Below are 22073 nucleotides of genomic sequence, written 5' to 3' on the forward strand. Positions count from 1 at the left end.
TTAAAGACATTCTTCAATTTCTTTATTGACACATTTGGTCAGAATAACTACATCAATATGTAATAGTAAATGATACCTATATAACTTATCAAAATATAGGTACCTAATTATAATCTCAACGTATTTTAAAATAAACACTATAAAAAAACCTCCGACCCGCTGTAACAATAAACAACTTAGATTAATGCTAAAGAAATACGGCGGCGTCTACACAGATATGCACTATAGACAATCATAATTATGCCAGTATCTGTACGAATAATACATATTTTTACATTCAGTACAATAATTGTTATCAATATTTCTACACAAATATCTAATTCTCCATCGAAGAAACCACGTGGACGATCACAGGAGGTAACTACTCCGTTTCTTGAACAGCATAGCAAAAGTCAAGAAATCGGTAAGTTACCACCGCTAATGTCCAATTAAAAATACCTACCCTTTTGTTTCTGCGCTCTGCACTTGTCGTGCTCTCGCAATTGACACCACATGGTCGCGCCTGGCGCGATATTTCCTCCTGGTTCCACTTGCGATTCCAATTCCAATTCCGCCACACGATACTTAGCACGGAACACAAGACGGTGACTATTCACTTTCTTGAATAAAACATGAAATCAAGAAAGCGGTAAGTTACCACCCAGTATTTCCGAATACACAATACATATCCGTGCGATGCCGATTCTCTCTACACTCTTGAAATTTAATACTCCGCTTTTCTGACGACGATACGCGCGGTTTTTTTTTCTTTTCTTACTTTCCTCATCTTCTTATTGCTTGTTTTATAGCGAACGCGCTCGCGCCACGGCCACCGCCGCGCCGCCGCCTCGTCAATACGCACACGGCGACTTTGACTCCAACTTCAACTCCACTCGGTCATCGTAGGAAATGAAAAGCGGTAACTGTTCCGTTTCTTGAACTTTAAAAACAATCAAGAAAGCGATAAGTTACCACCTCGATATTTCCATTTAAACGTCCTCCGCGAGAGATGATCGTTTTACTACGCGTATTCGTATTCACGTATTCTGATCGCCGGCCACAGTCACAGTCACCGTCACCGTCACTATCGTCTCACTGTGGCAGGTATACTCGTATTTGCACACGTCGCAATCGCCTTGGTCTTCGCCTAGGGCCTTCCCAGTCGTCGTCGCGTGTTCGTCACAAATCACACGCATCAGCAGCAACTCGTTCGACCAACGGCTGCCTGTCTGTCAGCATGGCTGCGCTACGGCCGCGTATCCGTTATTCTTCGATAACTAATGTTGGTAAACTCAGCATTTTCTGAATAATACAACGATATCAGAAAATGTCCGGTGTTACCATCACATGTTATCTATGGGCGACGTGATCGTCGTAAATACTATTACGCCAGTACTTCGTTATTTTTTTACCTTACAGCGCGCCGAACCTGACGTACTTCTTCTCGCTTCGTGATCTACGCAGAAAAACATATAAGACAAAAAAGATTAAATTTTCAACAATATATGCACATGCTAAAGGCATAGCATGAGTACATACTAGATACGATACATAAATAATAAGCTCCAGTCACTTTTCACTCATTGTCAGGAGCTAGCTTTAAGGGGAGCAATGAAACAGGCAGCTTTTGAAGCTTTGCTCCCCGAAAAGATTCAACTTTAGCTTCATCAATCATGCTATTGCTCTATTAAAAGATGAATTGGAACCAATCTCGTTCTAAATACTTTTTTTTTCTTCATTCGGCATACCATAAGAACCATCCCAATGCTCATAAGAATGCGACACACGAGACACTTCAATAGCCTACTCTCTCGATGCAGAGTTGCACAGTCGCATTGAAAATATCCAAACACAATATCAAAATTATTTCTTCGACTGCATTACACCCGCATACATTACAGTACGCTACTCAACATCGTCATCATTATGTCATAGGGTATTCAATCCTTTTGAAAATCCGCTCCCCTCTCGACACATCACAATTCACTCTTCGCTCATCTCCAATTCCTATACACGTACAAGTACATACCTCTATCGACCCTATCCAACACACATACACACACACATTCGCATTTTAAATACTCTTAACTACGCTTTTTTATTTCTCGAACACGTGTTCTGTTCATCAATTCATCTCTGAACCAGACTGCTGCTGGTGCAATACAAGGAAAATCACTCGGTGACGCAATACTCTCGTCAGCGTCACAGACAGAGGCAATCTACGCGATCTAGATTCAAGACCAACCGATCGAACAAGAGAAGCGTAAGAGTTTTCAACGTTATTTTCAATCTGCATAATATCGGTTTCATTTCAAACCGAGATGGTACCTAAATGTCTTCTTTTTTTTCGATTTCAGTAGTTTTCGGGCAATGTGTAAAGGTGGTACAAAAATTCCGGTTATTATTTTCAATGAATACGTAAAGGAACCAAGATACAAAAAAAAAAACTATCTATTGAAGGATTCATCTATGAAATACATTCATAGAAAAGGTGAAGGTAGAGGTCTAACTGCACGAGTACCTACAAGAAGAAACGATCAGATGCGAGTTCTTCACCGAAGCGACAATGATGGGCGTGTGTTTTTTTGCACCACGTCAGTTTCAATTACCATTACTTGTATTCAAAATTCATTTCGATACGAGAATTGCCGAATCGCATCTAGACTATCTGATGATTATTGGGTGGAGTAAAAAAAAACATATCTTTCATTTCGATCTTTTTTACAAGAGATAGATTCATTTTTCGAGTCAAGTCTCAGGGTGTCTAACAAAATTTCTCAGAAGAAATGCAGTACTTTTACAGTACCTTTTGCAGTACCTTATATTTTTTTATCCAGCTTACACCCCCCCCCCCCAAGAAAAAAAATTATATTTTTGAACCAGTTGGAATTTGTCGATAAAATTAAAAGTATTTCAATCGAAACAAATCAAAATTACAGAAGTAAAAAATTAATCATGGTTTTTTCACAATCACATTGCAAAAAGATTTTATAACTCATTTCTGGAAATGATTTTCCCTGGCTTATCCAGGTTTTCCAGACCAATTTTTCCATTTTTCCAGACTATTTTTTTCAATTTTCTATGCTTACCCCATACTTTGGTTAAAGAAAAAAAAATTGTTTGGGGGGTGTATTTTTTTTTAAGCTTCTCTTCAAACTGGATACTTCTTCGGATATAAAAAACAGCTCAACTTTGATCATCAACTTTTTAAATTAAAAATAAATAAATAAATGAATAAAACATGCATCAAGTTTGGCCAATTGATTACAATATTCATAATAACTTTTGAAAATGTTTCTTTTCTTTTATGGTTTTTTGGAGGCATCAAAATGTGAAATTTGTTCATCTTAAAATTGAGAAAAAAATTGATCCGAGCGAAGCGAGAACTTTTGAAAATTTTCATTTCTAGATGCTTAAAAACGAGGTTTTTTTAAATGAGAAGAGTTTATTTTTTGGCTTTAAAACTTTGATTTTTATTATCTAGAAATGTTCATCTGGTTCTTTAAAAAGAAAAGAAAACAAGCCCGAGCGAAGCGAGGGCAAAAGCTTTTGAAAATTTGTGGTTCGAGAATTAAAAAATAATGTTTTCCTTTCATAACAGGTCCTTATCTAAAATTTGCAATTGATCGTTTTTTCAAAATTCCAGGGATTTTGCGTGAAAATTACGAAATTCCCTGACTTTTCCAGGTTTTCCAGGCTTGTGGACACCCTGCATCTTTTGAGGTACAAAATGACATTTTTTTAAAAAAAATTTCACCAATTAATTCATTTTTGAGGTTTTTAAAAAAATTTTAAATCATTGATTTTGAGAAAAAATACAGTACTTTTCAGGCAAAATGCAGTACTTTACAGTACTTGCAGTACCGAGGATTTCAATGCAGTACTTTTACAGTACTTGCAGTACCTGCAGTACCTGTTAGACACCCTGAGTCTTCATACATATAGAACTTCAACCTGCTACATTTCAAAATGACTGACTTCACTGAACTCTGATTCACCAAAAATCTCTGAGGAGTGAGGATGGGGAAGTTTTCTCAGAGTCGGTACATACCAGGGTAGAATTAAGTCAAGTTAAAATCAGCTCTGTACTGTAGGAACGTTAGAGGCAGTTGGGGAGGGGGGAGGGGGAGAGGATGAAGAAATGAAGCAAGGGTCGTTCAAAAGTCGCTTTTACTAAAGAAAGGAAAAAAATCGTATTCTTCCTCGGGACACCTTGCATAAGGTTTTACATAAGAAAAAAAGAACTGCCTAATATGGACCCATTAAATATTCATTTATTTGTTTCTAAAGTAGAATTTTTAAAGATCAAATTCTAGACACAATTTAAAAGAACTTAGGGTGAAGAATCAACGACCATAGCGTGTTGAATAAGAAAAATACGATCTAATTTCTTCGCTTCACTCTTGAAAAGTACATTTACAGAACTGACTAATCGTAACGAAAGAAACAAGAGCATGAGTACGAAAAAAGCTGACGAATCAATTTTACGACCAACGCGACCTTGACTACAGACGACACAATACATTGAAAAAAATTTGCAATTAATCATATAAGACAATATCGAACCACAATGTAGAGTAGGTAATTACTAATTAAAATAGCTGATCGAAAGAAGCTCGATGATTGTACTGAGAAAATCCAAGAAGTATAGTGGCATTACGCCATTAGAAATGAACAAGCTCGAGACGTACTATTTTTCTCTAGCAAAGAAGACTCATTAGGGGAATTGCAAGATGAGCAGATCCCAAACAAATTTAATACGAGACGTTCTTGGAAGTGGGTAAACAACTTCGTACAAAAAAATGTTACCAATTTTATTATTCGTGCAGTAAAGAATTTCAGTACATTCGCCTTTCTTCGTAGGTACGTTGTCGCACTGTACGAATATTTGTAAACATATCTAGAAGATCTAAACTCGATAAACAGCATCGTTTACTTCGAGACATCGCGTCAATTAAAATGAAAATTAATCTCATTTGATTACGTACGTATTACATACACACGTAAAATGATATGCAAAAAATAACATACTCATTCGTACGAAGGTACGAGTATTTCGCTAAATTAGCGCCAAAAAAACGAGTGAAAATTGGCAATCTATCAGGAAAAAAAATTCTGAACTAAATCGATCGAAGACTGACAATGAGTTCTGATACATTTCGATCTTTATAAAACATATCACGAAGCGAGAATACCAAGCATTAGAACGGGCATGGAACGAGGCTCGAGACCTCCTAGGAAGGCACCAAAGTTAAAATTGAGAAGCTGGTGCCCGAGTCGGAGGCATTTTGGTCAACTATTCGCGTGAGTTGTTCAACGTACATTTCAGAGGTGTGATCATCGATGAATTGATGAATAAAAGGCGTGGAGGCAGTACCATCTCTGAAAGTGGACACCAGAAAGTCCTCCAGAACTTCTGGAGACCTTTCCAAGGATTTTAGGAAGCTCTTGAAGTCACTGAAGAAACTTCTTCGATGCTTTTAAAAAAAAAGTAAACTGGAAGATGGAAGCACAAGCATTTTCTAATCCTCTCTGGAGCTTGAACTCAAGACACTTGGGTTGAAAATTGAAGAACCTCCAGAGGAATTCAATTCCCTTCCTTCAGCGACCCCTCAGAAAGATTAGATACTTTATGAAATTGACCTCATTCGCGAATTACAGGAGCATCAGTTGATACGAATAAGAATGAAATAAGGCAGGAACGTCTGATAAGGCCACCTTGATTTGGGGCAAATTTTTGAACTACGAGTACTTAATATTCATGAAAATTTACTCTTTTTGGTATAAAATGTTGAAAAATCAAAATTTCAACAATTTGACCTAAAAAGCTGAAATTTGATTTGAAATTCATTTTCGATCTCCCGATTTGATTGTGATGGTTTCAAACCGTTCTGAAGCCTTCAACAGGTTTTCGGATCCTCCAGTTTTCGAAAAAAAAAAAAAAAATAGAATGAAAAATGAAACATTTATGAACTTGGATTTCCTATATTTGGGACCCATTCTACCTATTTAGGCACGTATTTTCAAAATATTTTTGTTCCAGTTGCAAACCAAATTTTCTCAAATACTTCGTAATTTTTGAAAAAAAAATTCAAAAAAAACCAAAATCCGCTAGAAGCTCTAGAACGGTTCTAAACCATAACCAATCGACTGTGGAGGTCGAAAATGAGGCATAAACCAAATTTTAGATTTTTCCGTTCACGGCATTAAGTACGCATTCGCAAACGATGCTTTTTTTCAAAAATAATCACCGGAGAAATTTGGGATTTGAATCGGCGGGAAAGGATTTGTATACACCTGAATCAATCGAAAGGGCCATAATTTTCACTCGACCTACAGTGTTTTTTCGAAAACTGGACAATGTGAAAATCCGCTGGAGGCTTAAAAACGGTTTGAAACTATCAGCAATCGATTCGAGAGATCGAAAATGGAATTTAAACAAAATTGCAGCTTTCTAGGTGAATTTGGTAAAATTTCATTTTTTCCTCAATTTTGAACGAAATTTCAATTTTTATAAATTCTGTAAAACCTAGGAAACAATAGATGAACAATCAAAATTTTAAGCAAAGTTGACCATGAATCAACCGCGAATGTTTTTCAAACTCTTGATACCAATCCCATTTCGGTTTTTGGCACAGTAAAAACTGTCAAACAACTTTTCCCTACATTTTCACACGAGCAAAGGTTATTAATTTGATGATAATGCTATGTGGAACTTTTAACACGACGACCTTCTCTAACAACTTGGCTTTTGAAAGCAGGAAGCAGGAAGTGTTGGTAAACCACCCTTTCTAAAACACTCGAGCAACTCGAAGGGATGATATAATTATAAAGATGAAACCATTATACAAGTTGAGATCATATTATCGTGTTGGTAATTGTTTTCAATACTTGTAAAAGCATGTCACATAGCGACAGTAAGACACACACACGCGCATATTGAGTGAGAAAATATAGTTATTTAACCAAGTATACGAATAAACCAAAGCCCTTCCTACACTCCCATCCCATGCATCTATGCCACAGACAGGCGGGTAATTTTTCAAACCAACAGAGCCAAATCAGTCATCGATCAATAAACGCTATAAAAACTGCGGATACTGGTAATTAAACGGGTTTTTTAACAAATGCGTTAACATTTGATTTAACAACAACATGTTGTTCGGTACACGAATGCGACCACGTTACTTGATAGGCCAAAGAAGGCACAGATACTAAAAAATACATATAAGCGCAGCATACGAGTATTCAGCACATACACATAGCAGAGCACATAAGGGCAGTGGCAGCAGCGGTCGGTGCTGCTTCTGCTACATAAGACCGCTCCTTTCTTTATTTTAACACGTAATGACAGATCTGACAACTGCACTTCCTTCGTCTTCTCGATCCCACGAAAATAACACTTTTTTTCCTTTTCTATTCCATCCACAACATATACCCAAGTGCAGGCTGCGGTGTAACCAGAGGGCAAAATATCGGAAAAAAAGTCCGCTACCTGCTCCGGCTGTGTGACCATTCTAACCAGTTGTTTGTGGTATACGAAAAAATACACCTATTTTCGCAGTTCGTTCATATTCTCTGCGAAATTTTGCTCTTTTTTTCAAACCATTCAAGCACAATACACGTAGTATTAATATATATCGATACGCAATCGGTAGGTACCAGGTATGTACCCATCATCATCATTTCGCATCTATACGCATAAGTAACGCACAGGTACCTTACCTACATTCGTTTCATACAAATTAAAAATAACCTTATTTCCACGTAAAACTAGGCGAATAAACATATTTACGTTGATTTTAAAACTAAAGTGAAAAAAATAAATACTACCATCTGTCAACAATGAAGGCGAAAAAAAAATCCGACAGAGAATATGATCCAAAACATTTGGAGCTACGTGTTTCGAGAGACGGTAATTTTAATAATCTTTCACTACTCTCATCTGTACACATATACAAATGACACAATTCTTATATGAAAAATTGTCATGCTACCAAAATCCAATGACATGCGAGGGAAAATCATATGATTTTTTTTTCAGTCACCCATATTTCCAAATTAACAACACCTACTTCATCGTCGTCTTACATAGCTTCTTTTTCCTACCTTAATTTCGCAATATGATAACTATACGATAATTTCGATTAATTCTGCACATACGGTAGAGATCGATAATATGTTTCGAATTTTAATCATATTAGTATTACTGAAGAAAGTGCGACAAAACATTGGTAAGAAATCAAATTTCACGCAAGATAATAAAGCGTTACGATTTGTTCAACAATTAAAATCCCTTTTCACACCTCGATTCGAGTATTGAAGCTTAGCAACTGAATAGACACTTGCGAGTCGCGAAGCAGATAAATATGTTCACGTATATAAGAAGATGAAACGTGAACCTCGATCATTTGTGTCGAAAATTTCGTTCCAGCGATTACCAATGGCAAATTTTTACGCGTGAAATGAGAAAGAAAATACCCAAAGTCGTACATTAATCAAAAACAAGACCGTACGATAGTTTTAAATTGTTACACATGTACCACCTCTCTATAAACACACGTGAATTTGCCCGCCTAACAGCCAAGAAAATATGATAAAAATGAAAAATGAGTAAAGATGGCGGTAGCGGACGACGATATACGAAAGCCGAAAGGGTGCGTAAATAATAGCTTTTACCATATCGCTTTAAAATTGAAACTAAAACTCCAGGGAAAACTACATTATAATGATATGAGACACAAAATGCGTGTCCTAAAACGTGAAACACCCTATTATTTCGTACGAGGCGACGAAATCGAAAAGATGGATTAGTAAATAATTGTAATACGAAACTGGATTCAATTATAATCCGAATAACGTCACTCTACGCGAATAATTTCATCATTTCTCCCTTCGAGAAAAATAAACTTCGATGTATAAATCCCATTCGAAGCCGAAATTTTCTAAGGTTACGATAAATAAAATATAATATTTTTTCACCCTCAAAAAAAAGAAAAATAAATACATAAAACCTAATAAAATGACAACATTAAAAAATCCACGATTAATATGGAAAACTGAAAAGAGAAAAAAGGACAATACCTACTTCATTATCACATCTTTACCGAATACGCATAAATTTTCATTACTTAATAAGAATTTGGGTATTACTAAATCGATTTTTTGATTTTTGAAATGATGAATAAGAGATGTGGAAATAAAATATAATACTCAGCATAGCATGTGAGAGATCAAATCATTTCAGAAAAATTTCGTTCCATTCACTTTCGAACAGATTTCCAAATGATTCGTTCAAAAACGACAATATTTTGTTTCTGATTGACATTATTTTCAAAGCATTTCTCGAATCGAATTTCACAGGGATTCTTCCATAATCGACAAAAATGAGAATTCTGCATTCGCAGCATTACATTCACGAACAGCGAATTCAATTCCAAAGTGAATTGTTCGAGAACAAACTGACAGATGACCGACTGTCAAAATAAGATTTCGATGTAAAAAAATGTTCAGATCAAACGAAACAGATAAAATTGAAATCGCATAACTTCGAGCTTTCAATAATTTGCTTCCAAAAATTGCATCAGAATTTCTAATACTTGAATGCACTTTTTTGTTATTTTTCCTTCAAAAAAGGCGCGAGGAGGGTTTTTCTTGGTATTAATTTTGATGGAACCCAAAGTCAACTGCAAGGTGGAATTCAAATGATAATGATACATAGAATGTATGTAGCTGTTCTTTTGGTGGGAATTACTTAAAACAGCAAACCCTACAGGGGAGGGATAGAACGAAATCACAAACAGAAAAAATTTGTCAATTCATAAAAATTTCCAAATGAGAGCAACAGAGCATTCAGAACACAGAATGAGAAAAGTAGTACTATCATGGGAGGAAATAAGTGCGTTCTGGTTCATGAAATATACAGAATAACGCCACCAAAAAAATCATTTCTTGAACCAAAAACTCGTATTAAAATAATACAATACAAAACATTTGCTACTGCAGAAAAATAACACGAAAATTGATTCTCAATTTTGATCTATAGCCTTTGTTGCACAAACACTCACACCCCAATTTTTTTTTTTAATTTATAAAAAAAATTAAAAAGTACGTGACGAGCTGACGACAAAAACTCGAAAGTCTGTATTCTAAAACTCTAAACTATCCAGAAAGTGTGCACAGATCTTTGCACTTTTACTAAAAACAAAGAAAGGTGCGACCTCTTTCATGAAAATGAGGAAACAGCACTGCGTAATCAACAGCGCGATCTGAGGACGAAAATAGCCAACAAGCTAGGCAGATGACACAGAGATCGCGCTGAGATGAGATTCATGGATGAGAGCGAAGAATTAAAAAAAAAAACAAGGGACATTCACCGAATACAATAATTCAAAAATTGGTTAAAAAGAAAATAAATAAAAAATACATAAATGATTCATCCTAATCTTAAGCAAAATGTATTCCAATAAAGTACATGAAATTGAAGTTGTTTCGAAAAATTATACATTGAAGTCTGATTGAACGTGAAAAAAATTTCCAATATGAAATTGTTCGACTGACCACGCAATAATGAAATCAGACTGAACAACTCGATAGTACCTCTACGTCTACTCTACCTAACACCAAATGAATCGAACATTCATTACAGACATTACAGTACATAGTGCATACTACATACATACGCAATTGTGCAAAATTAAACGATGGTGAAAAAGTACATTCGATTAAGATAATTCGAAGTGCCAGTGGTGCACCTGCAGTTTTTTTGAGTTCACCCCCCCCCCCAATTGCGGATGAAAATGTGGAATAAAACATTTCTGTTTGAGAATCAATTTTTTAAATAAAACTTTCGTTCTTGCTTCGTTCAAAAAATAAATCACACATTACGAAAGATTTTAGACACATTACCTCAAATTTTGATTTTTTAAGCCAACAAATCTGGGTTTGCTCCGCCCTCCATCATGAACAAAAATTAAAAATCCTTCTATGATTTTACCCTGGATACCACTGCAAGCTTTACCCACAACAGCGCGGAAACTGAGAATATAAAAGGATGAAAATACATACAGCTAAATGAAATTCCACGTCGTAAAATGGCATCGAGTCCTCAGACAAAAATTTTAAAATTCATTGAATCTTTCTATCAAAAATTATCTAACACATCTTTTCCTTTTCGGATTTCTTCATTGACAAACTACTAATAAATTATTATGTTCGATATTAAAATACAATACTTGCATAATATTATCAAGCCAGCAATGACACAGGTGAGATACTGAAATTACATCGAATCAGTATAAGTAAGCACTCCACATTAAAAATTTAATCGATTCATCCACCAAAAATGTAGTAAGTACAATGTAAACTGTAAACTGTTAACCCACAGAATTTTGAAATTTGCTGCGATTTTTGAACAAATGTATTTTCAGAGTGAAATTAATTTCTAATTTAGTTTCTTGGGTTATATTTTTTTGTTTCATGGTTGTTTTTTGTTCATGATAAAAAAAGAAAGGTAATTTGCACATTTTTTCTGTAATTTTCCAATTCCAAAGCGACTCATAGCAAATACAACTTTATTTAATCGGAAAATATTTCTATATAAATTTGAAATATTGAAGATTTAGCACCATCGATCAGTAATCAGGCTAGCACATGAATAACGAGAGGTATTAAAAAGAGAAATAGGCTGCAGACAGAAGCTAGGTGATGTGATAAAATAAAATCAATTGCACAATAATATTCTGCGTGTAGTTTGGAGGAAAAACTACAGCTCATATGTGAAAAACGCGGTAGTAATAATCAAAGCAATCAACACTGGCTTGTCAATAAATTTTGCAAACAACAGGAACATGTAATATGAAATGAAATAGCAAAATGGAATTATACAAGGAGCTGTATCGACAACATAAGAGTAAAACTTTCCAAAATTATTCCGAACTATTGATCACTTATCGCATCGCATAACACTAAAGAAATACGATGCGACGGGCACCACTCAATGAGCCTCGTGAAAAGAAATCATTGAAAAACACAAACATCATCGTATGATAATGAAACATAACAAATTGAATATTAAATTATTCTATCGTTTCAACATAATTCAAATCGAATATATTGGCTTACTTTGTGATAAACGCATTCGAGAGATTACACGAAAAGTAGCTCCTTATTGGATTCCTCGTGATAAACTTCATCGCAAAGCCGGTACACACTAAAATTTGCGCTTCTCAAAAAACCGGAAACACTTCATGATCAACGGATGACAAATTTCTTGTGCCGCCAAAACGCAAAGTTCCTATTCGCGAAAGATGCTGAAATAAAAACAGTCGAATTAAAACACCGATCTTAGTTATACATTGTTTACGAATGAGTAAAATGTGATTATACGCATCAGACAACGGGTCTATTTAAATAAAGACAAAATTACCTAGAGTCAAATACGCACACACATACTTCACATAATCTTACACTAGAAAATAATCAATTAGTTGATCACGTTGATTAGTGATTACTTACAAAAATTCGTCCACTTTTTTCAACACCATACTATAGCGTATCCCAAAGATAAAAAAAACACCGTTGCTAGACATACACTAACACACATGCTACAGCTAACACCTACATAATCACGCCGACTAGGACTTCTCAAAATATAACGTGGTTTATCTACGTTTCGAATAATTAAAAAATGCACCCAAAAAATATGGTAAAATGTTCCAAACACGCCACATCCCTTGATATGCAAGGGATGAAAATCGTCATGGCGACCGCGTGTTTCCAACAATAAAAATGTTCTCGAGACTCGGATCCGTTAACGAAAATTGACTGGATTCTAATGAATCGCACATCGGTAAAATGTATAAACAATAGTCATACTCACCAAAATACAATAACGATGAGCAGGAATTTATCTCTAAACTGATTTTAATTCATAATTAAATCTGAGAAATAACCGGCAACCGGCATCCGCTACATACACACACACTAACTCACTATAGTCACCATGAAGGAATGAAGCGGGAATAATTATATCAGAGGGAAAAAGAAAGAGAGTCTCGAGTTCAGCGTTCAGCGAACGGAGCGTTAACAAAGAACAAATCGATAGACTAACACATCGGCCATTTTGGAATAATCTCGAGTTTTGTTTAGGTGTAAAAAGAAGAAGGACAAAATGCGCATGTGGCTGCTGTTAAACTTCACAATGTGTACAAGCACTCGTACTTTTCGTTCCAGCACACGCGTACTATTTCATACCCTTTCCCTTCACGGATAGACTCACTTCTAGCCGCCTAGTCGTAACTTCTAAAATGTAGATTACATAGAACTTGAAATCATTATGGATTGCAGTTTGCTGATAATTTTATCAAAATTGTAGGTAAAAATATTTCAAAAATATCGTACAATCTCGCTTAAATATACACCAAATTGTTTCATAATTCATTACTATTATTTCATCGCAAAGTCATGATCATTGATCAAAATAAAATAAAGTTACCTATTCCGTCCGGCTCATAAGTAACATAAGCTGGAATGAGGTAATTTCTTTTTTAGATCTACGGTTTCGGAATGGTGAAAAAATTGACTGCTACTTGCATTACACGCTTTGCTAATTTGTATGCGACTCGATGCGACTAGTACACACTCAGTACCTTACCCAATAGGCCAGTAATACATGTCTTGATTGAATTGTTCGTACACAGGGAACTGAGAGAACATTAGATTACGTTACAATTTTCATTCCAGAGAAGAATTTGAATATAAATTTTAAAAACCTTCACAAATTTTCATTTTGGCTACCAGATATTCAAAGAATAACTTAGGTACTCTCGAATATGTGCCAAATTACTTACTTGAGTTTAGTATTCATTTTTAAAAATAAAAATTTGTAAGATATCTTCTTGCAAATAAGAACATAAAATTACAGTAGGTATAATATTTTAATCTAATTTGAACGAAACAGAAGTTGAAAAACTCGTCTCTAAAATCATGTGAATTTCCATGTAGGTAGTCAACTTTATTAATTTCAGCACAGGTGAGTAATAAGAAGAACAAGTTCCTACCCATGAAAAAAGATTCAAGAGTAAACTCTTCTTTACTTGAAGGGTTGTGATCATTTTTTAACTCTTTTAAATAAAATCCCCCCCCCCCCGCCTTTTGAAACCAAAACCAATAAAAGTTTTTGATTTTAAAAATACAAATAAAAGTTTTTTTTCAATTCGTTAGGTGCTCCTTATATGTGTGTAGATTAACCTAACTGGGCGAATATTTGTACCTTCCCAATACAAAATAAAACTTGAAAAGGAACTCTAAAAATATGACTTTATAGGATTCATCATGAACAATAATTTTGATCACTCGAACTTTTAGCAAGATTTTAATGTCAGAAAAAAGTTACAACTGCTTGTTATGATAAAAATTGCCCAACTCACAAACAACCCATTGATTGTTTCGATTTTGTACCAAATTAGTCGATTTAAACCGGGGAAAAAATTATTTTAAATAAAGTGAAATAAAAATCAAACGGAAGATATAAACTGATAAAACTTGTGTGGTTGATAGAAAAAAATCTATTACCTCGCAAGCTTTTTTTCACATGTAACCATTCATAATTGAATTGTGAAAAAAAAGAACAATAAAAACAATACCAAGAAAAAGAAATGCTGAGCTTTGCATCTCAATCAATAAACCATCTTAGCACGTGGAGATGGAAATTGCACATGGAATGATTTAAAACAGGATGCATGCAGTACTCAACAATATTTTAAATTTAAATATAATAATTCTAAAACTTACCGGCGTTAATTTTGCGTCAACTTATTCCAATAAATCTTAAATGAAACAGCAGCAAAGATATACGTAGTTGACGCCCAGCGCAAATATCATCACGTGGGGCCGCAAAATCGCCGGTATCACTGCACTCAAAACAGCATACCGCCTTTCTAAAGAAGAACTAAAGGTATTTTAAAAAGCCAACTGCATAGAACAATATCCTGGAAAATTCACTATTAAAAAAAAAAAAAAAAAAAGGTGGTAAATCAAACGGATACTTTGAGGTAATGAAGAATTACTCATTAAAATGTAAAATTAGCGAACATCGAGCATGTATTTCTTAGAAAATAGTGAATCAGCCAAAAGGAAAGCTATGATAAATCCCCACTTAATTAAAATCAAACCAATTCGCCGGCAGAAAAGAAGGGTAACGTTCTCCAAAAGCTGCCTCCTTCGTACAAAAAGAAAATTATCGATCGTTTGCGCGCGCCTTTCAAGTTACTATTTCATCCCTTACCTTCTTATACCTTCTTTGGTCAAAAAATTCAAACCAATATTAGAGTAATGAACCACCGCCCAAAAACTCAACGTTGCCAATTATTTTGTCGCAAGAAAAAATTTTGTTCGAAAATTTAAAAAAATAATTATGTACCTATATTTTTTAATCAAATTTGAACTTTAATTTTTTTTCTATCTAACCTCGTCTACAAAATTTTTTAGACAAATTTATTTATAAAAACATGAATATGAATAGAGATGAGAGCATTTTTACTTACCTGCCTATTAAATGAAATGCAAATATGTACCTACGTGTGATTTTGTTGGGGAGGGTGTGGGGTAGGGTGCAGCAACAGTATTATTTATCATCGTACTTGGACTTACTTACCCTCTTACCTTAAATTTTTCAAAAGTGTACTCAGCTTTGATGAATTACATATTTTCTTTCAATGAAGTAGGTAGTAGGTACCTACCTATAACTTTTAAAATAAACGAAAATTTTACTTTTTTAACAATTATTGTTTTTGAACTAAAAAATTTTAAGAAATTTTTTTGAAGCATTGTATTGTAATAATCTAAAAGGGTAAACCTACACTTCTATTACATTAATGCAGACACTTTCTCCAACAAAATTTACTAAAGTTGAAACTTTTTCTCAAAGAATCATATCATATAGGTACCAACCAACTTCAAAGTTACAATTTTATTTTCTAAATTTTACCACGTGTTCGAATTTAATGTACAATGATCCCTTTTTACAAACCGTAAAATGCGCAACTGTAACTGTTCTGTTTGGAGACGATGAACTTGTGATGTAAGGATAAGACCGGGGAAAACAAGCTCTTTTGAGAATGCTGCGTATCCTCATAAGAGGGTTATTGCTACTATACGCTCAAGTCTACCGGGTCTTTGACCGAGAACATCAAATACGTTTTTTCGTTTCTAATTATTAATAATAGAGGGAAGGTGTCTATTTGCTTGTCTCTCGTTTTATATTTTGCAAATAAGATTAAAAGACAGACACAATTCAATTAAGTATAGGTATTTTACCTAAATGAAGAATTTTATTCATTTTCCGCTCTAATTAAGTACATAAATAATCCAATTTGGGAATTTTTAATTTTTTAATGGTGTACGGTGTGTGTTTGTAAATTTGAAATTTTCATCAATAATTATCACTAATTGAAATAAATTCTTGTGACTTGAAATTTCCAAGGGACCGCTCGTAGAAATGTCACCGCCCTTTAAAGCCAAACTTATTTCAATCTCTTTCTGGATGTGAGTGCGTTATCCCGTTCAACCTTGAAAAGTTTCATGAACTTTTCCGGAAATCATCCCTTTGCAGTCAAAGTCGTTTCTTCGTTTTCTCCGTACCTACGTCTTTATTGCGAAAATAACACACCTATTCGAGAATATCTCTTGTTTGAAATTATTTGAGTTATTTCGTATCAAATGACTTTCCATTTTTTTTTTTTTTTAGAATTGTAGTTTTAAAGTGAGGAAATATGGTAAATACATTAATACAATTCTATGGATTTGGAAAACAACAGCAAGTAGGTATCCATGTTTTTTTTTCTGGAAAGAATGGTACAAAAAATTGACTAACAAAGAGAACGTTGGTTAGATTTCTGAAAAATTAACAATTTTCACAATCAATTAATTTGTTAAAAAATGATAAGGTACCTAAACTTCAAGAGTGTATTTGTAAAAAGATGAATACATTATAAATGACTAGAAACAGAAAACAATAAGTGAAATGCGGACAGACGAGAAATATAGGTACCTACCTAGTTATTAATTTATTATTAATAAAAATTTAATACTTAATAGTTAATATCATTTACATTTGTGTATTTCAGATTTCTCAATCTCAAGCATCGATGAAAATCATTCTAAAATTCGCAATCAACATGAAGTTTTCAACTTTGTTACGAATTTAAACTTTTCACTACAATTATTCACTTTGGATTTTTCTTTTTACAAAAAAATGATTATTATAATATCTGAAACCGTGCCTGAAAAGAATTGATAACAAATCATACACCCTATGGCCTATATAAAGTAAAGTAACACCATATTTACTCTCAGAGCAAATGCCTACCTCAAGCACTCAAGCAGTTCTGACAAACAGGTTTTATTTTGTCGAAATCAAATGCTACTTCAGCTTTGCCTTTTGCCTGCAAACTTGTAAATTTAATAACATATCTTGCTCCAAATATCAATTTATTAAATTTTCATCGTTTTGTACCATTTAATTACTGTTTGTGCTCTTATTAGTCGGTGTAACTCAAATTTTTCACTCATTTTATTTTTCTTGAGGAATGAGGACGGCGGGTTGAGGTCACGAACTTACCTTTTGATAGCCGTAATTATTATATGAAAAGCTCAGACATCAAAAACACAATTTCTTATGCAAAATTTTCAGAAATACGTATTTGTGCAATCTAATCACTTTTTAAATGTGTCTCAGAGACTGGTTTTTCTTTTTCTTTGCTGACACCATACCCTACAGCTCAGCCAGCCTCATCACATTTAAAACACTTATTTGAATAAAAATAACGTGAATTCGAAAAAATTTGACTGAAAATATGCAACATATTGACACAATTTATTCATAAAAACAACACGTAATTATTACACAGCAAACATTTTTCAACACATTATCGCAACATCATATTCATATGCATAGGTACTAAAATGAACCTATCGAGCAGTAACAATCATAGAGTCACAAAATTATTTTCTGTCACTCAACAAAACACAATTTTATCTGAAGGCTTTCAACTTCACGTTACTTATACAGATTTAAGCTGATCATTGTTTCAAAATGATAATAAGTAAGAACTGTCTTCTAATGATGGCTTGCACTGCTTAGAAGTCGAGCAGTTCAGATGGTGAAGTTGCTCCTTGTTGGATTAAGGACAAGTTTTATCAACATCCTGAAAAATTATGATACATTGATCATTATGCTGCGTAGATTAAAATGATTAATGATTTATGTAAAATAAGCTACAAGCATACAATAGGTACAAAAAAGTGTGTTGGAGAAACGAGCTCCGCAAAATGACAATCTAATTTTCAACCAGGTACATTATGTTTAAAATACGATTACGATATTATTATCAAAATGTCCTCCTGGATTTACTTATAAGAAAATATATAGGTACGTAATATACTCACAATCAGAGTTTACGCAAAACGGGCAAGAGCTTTTTTCAGAATAGTATTTTCGGTTTGTAATTTTTGATTTTCTTTTCGAAGTCGTTGATTTTCCTAAAAAAAATACAAACAAATGAACATTCAGGGTACTACGAATTAAAAATGAAAAAAATATTAGCAACAGGTAAAGTACCAACATTCAAATAATTAATTTCATTAGCTTTACGTCGCTCCAGAACAAGTTGCATTTTTAAAATCATGTTTCGTAGTTGATCATTTTCATTTCGTGACTTTTCAATTTCGTTTTGAAAATCGTTGATTTCAGGGCTTACAGTCGATGCGTCTGAAATAGTTTCAGTCATGATTTCGCTTATAGTTTCAGTTGATGGGTCGTCATATATCTGTGAACATGTCGAGTTTCTGGCATATAATAAGTTAAGAGAATAAAATTGAACCAGGTAAGAAAAGTTGTGTAGGCAACTCACAATTTCGATCGTTGATTCGTGCTTACGAGTATTTCCTTTCTTTTTTTTTGATAAATCGATCATCTGTTTGTAACGCTGGACGTCCTCAGAAGATGGAGGATTAATGGTAGGAACGATGTTGGGTTTTAGTTTTCTCAGTTCGTCTTTTCGGTTCAATTCATAGTGGTTTTTGTCAAAATGTAGCTGAAAAATACACGATTTTACAATATACGATTATGATACACCAACTAGATCTCATAGGTACTATTAACGAAAGACTGCATGTGCTTACTTCGCAAAAGTAATATCTCTTTGATAGTTCAAAATTCGTTCGTTGGCTAAATTTGATCCATTCGTTTCTACGATTTTCTTCTCTTGGCAAAACATGAAATTTATACGGCGTACTTTTGCCATACCTACTTTTACAACCCGGAACCGCACAATAAACCATAATCAGATATATCACTGTCACTACTCAATTAAAAAACTGCAAGGAATTCCAAAAAGGTAAAATAATAAAGCAATAATTATTCTTCGAGTTCAAAATGATAATCATCAACTTCTCAGTTCTCACAGGCACACGCTCCGAGTGTAGAAATGGCGTCAAGGCAGTTAAGACAATACCACCTATAGTAAAAGGCCTGAGCGCTGAATCGTTATCACCTTCTGACGTCACCACTAGTAGATGACTCGATTGTGTTTACCATTTGAATTTTAACGTACATTTAAATGGCGAGTTCGTGAAACAGAGTAAAACTTTCGTTAAAAACGTTAATAAAATGATGACATTTTAATTAATATTTGTTCTAAAATGTGTTGTAGTGATGAGATATTGTTGTTTTCAACTACTGGTGGTGTTGGATTACTTTATTTTTGTACAAAGTGAATTTTTCGCGATCTGTTTGTGTTGTGACATTGTGTGATTCGGATGTGTAGATATCTTGTGAAGTGAATAAAAATGAAAACTGATGTGTACTAGTGCCTGTGTTTTACTGGAATAACATCGCAGTGAAATGAATAGTGAACCATATAATCTAAAATGCGTTTTAAATCTGCATTGTGAATACAACCATCCAACTACAATGGATGGATAAGGTTATCTAATCAAGAATCAAGAAACCATCAACATCTCAAACCAATTAGATGATTTTAGTGGGATTTTGACAAGATTCGACGATTATTTAATTATATTTCACCAGTGAGTGTTGTAATATCCGCCAAAAGGTATAATTTTGTCAAGTTTATGTATAACTTTCATCTTTAATGTTGAAAAACAGTGTTGTTTATAACCTAATTTCTTCATTTTTTTTCATTAAAATCATTCCTACATGATCATGAATTCATTATTCATGTAGATAAAATATGAAAAATAAAATTTTCCCAGGATTTAATTCGTTTGAGTGCATTTTTCATTCAATTCTATAGTGTATTATGATATGTTAGATACGTAAGTACTACCAAGTAGCGATGACGTCACAAAACAGCGCTCAGGCCTTTTACTATAGGTGGTATTGGTTAAGATTTACTCACACTACTTATACAACATCGATTGTACACAACGACGTGGGACAACTAAAATGGCTGACGTAACGTTGATCATACCCATTTTTGAGTACCCTAGTTACTGATAAGTGTAAGTGATAAGTAACTCAAATTTTAGCGCTAAACTGTTGGTCTGTGGTTTGATTATATATTCGATTCTCATCGTATACTTTTACTCTGTGCTTTTTATGCCGTTAATGGTTTTAATTACTTTTCGTAATTATGTTTTTATATAATTAAATATGATGGAAAATGACGAGTTTCGTGTTTATTAATTCAATATGGTAGCGAATCGCGTGGTTTAGTGTGTCGAAAATCGGGAAATTGCATCAGTTTCTCGCAAAATCGTCTACATACCAGTTCGCGGAAATTTAAAATTTTCCCTCCAAAACGTGTCACGTGTATTCAAGACGGCAGAAGTTCAATTTTTTAATTTTTTGATCGCATCGATTAAGAAAAATGTCATCCAAAGCCGAAAGTCGAGACATGAGTAAATTCACATTCGATGGTGAAAATCTCCATGAATGGAAAATCCGAATAAAGTATGCATTGCGAAAAGCACGTGTGTTATATACGATTGAAACCTCCAAAGAAGAGAAAGAATATCGAGCAGATACAGAAAGAAACCGAAGTAAATTGGAAAAATACTCCGAATTTAAATGGGACAACGACGAAGCTATGGGTATTATTGCGGAGCATCTAAATGAAAGAACGGTAAAATGCGTTGAAGATTGTGTTACTGCCCTCGAAATGATCGAAACCCTTGAAAAACGTTATGGTACAACAACCGAAGTGGGCAGAGATGCCGCCAGAATTAATCTGCAGTCATTACGATATCGAGCCGGTGGAAATATGAAGAAGTATATCGTTACCTTAATGCCAAATCCGAGTATGTCCAAGAACGTGAATTTTTCAGGAGAGGAAATTGAAAGTTTGAAAGATGATTAAAACAAATGGAGGGGATATGGAGTAGTAAAATTTTGAAGTATGATAGCTCAATCTCTTATGAAGAGTGTAGGACTAATCGTATATTCGAATAATAATAAACACATCGAGAAATAAACGGAAATATATTCGTTATAAAAGTATAAAAATATCATCAATCAAGAATATCATCGAAGTCGCGTCTATAAACTAAATCAACGAGGTAGTAAACAGGAGAGCACCCGGATAAGAAGAACAGCCAGGTAAGTATCGCATCGAAGCTGAGATTACTCCCAGTACTGCCAACGCCAACACACCCCTTTAATCTTAGCGGAGAGGCGGAGATCAATAACGTACATCGTAAACATAGGAACTAATGGAACTATCGTCTTCGAATTAATAATGGCCTGAAATACAAAAATTATGTTACATATTGAGCAGACAGCTGCAATGTTCTTGAAATCGACCTGAGGCAAGAGCTTTCGTGAGGGCATCAGCCGGCTGATCTTCCGACTTAACGAATCTCAAAATAATCTTGTTACCCTTGACAAAATCTCTAACTATGTGATAATTGAGTTTAGCTATATGCCTGAGCTTGGGAGCTCCAGTTGTTTTAGCGATAGCGAGAGCAGGCTGACAATCACTATGAATGAGAGCTGGTCCATGTCTATTCTTCGTTAAACGTTCTAATAAATCTACCGTAATGACAGCATCCTTCGAACACATGGATAGAGCGAA

The 22073-nt window shown here is 34.2% G+C and overlaps 1 protein-coding gene and 1 long non-coding RNA gene across 2 annotated transcripts; both read right to left on the reverse strand.

Annotated features, from left to right (window-relative positions):
- On the reverse strand, window positions 1–13224 carry LOC135831581 (uncharacterized). The gene is made up of 3 exons (XR_010556202.1): window positions 12860–13224; window positions 12103–12290; window positions 1–1435 (listed from the first exon to the last, which is right to left on the reverse strand). It is a non-coding gene; the product is annotated as an uncharacterized LOC135831581 (long non-coding RNA).
- A 4609-nt stretch (window positions 13225–17833) lies between these two features.
- LOC135831586 (uncharacterized) lies at window positions 17834–19493 on the reverse strand. Its single transcript, XM_065344185.1, has 5 exons — window positions 19162–19493; window positions 18891–19073; window positions 18603–18806; window positions 18427–18519; window positions 17834–18185 (listed from the first exon to the last, which is right to left on the reverse strand). Exons 1-4 carry the CDS (start codon window positions 19318–19320, stop codon window positions 18436–18438), a joined length of 630 nt encoding a protein of 209 aa, XP_065200257.1. The 5' UTR covers window positions 19321–19493; the 3' UTR covers window positions 17834–18185; window positions 18427–18435.
- Window positions 19494–22073: the final 2580 nt, after the last annotated feature.

Source organism: Planococcus citri, chromosome 1 (assembly GCF_950023065.1).
Source record: "Planococcus citri chromosome 1, ihPlaCitr1.1, whole genome shotgun sequence".
NCBI classification, from domain to species: domain Eukaryota; kingdom Metazoa; phylum Arthropoda; class Insecta; order Hemiptera; family Pseudococcidae; genus Planococcus; species Planococcus citri.

What these genes read in the sequence shown, in the direction of transcription:
- LOC135831586 (XM_065344185.1), bottom strand. Translation starts at nt 19,320, where the DNA reads ATGGTTTATTGTGCGGTTCCGGGTTGTAAAAGTAGGTATGGCAAAAGT. An exon ending in AGAGATATTACTTTTGCGAA is followed by an intron (nt 19,074 to 19,161) that starts GTAAGCACATGC and finishes TGTATTTTTCAG; the next exon opens with CTACATTTTGACAAAAACCA. An exon ending in ACGAATCAACGATCGAAATT is followed by an intron (nt 18,807 to 18,890) that starts GTGAGTTGCCTA and finishes ACATGTTCACAG; the next exon opens with ATATATGACGACCCATCAAC.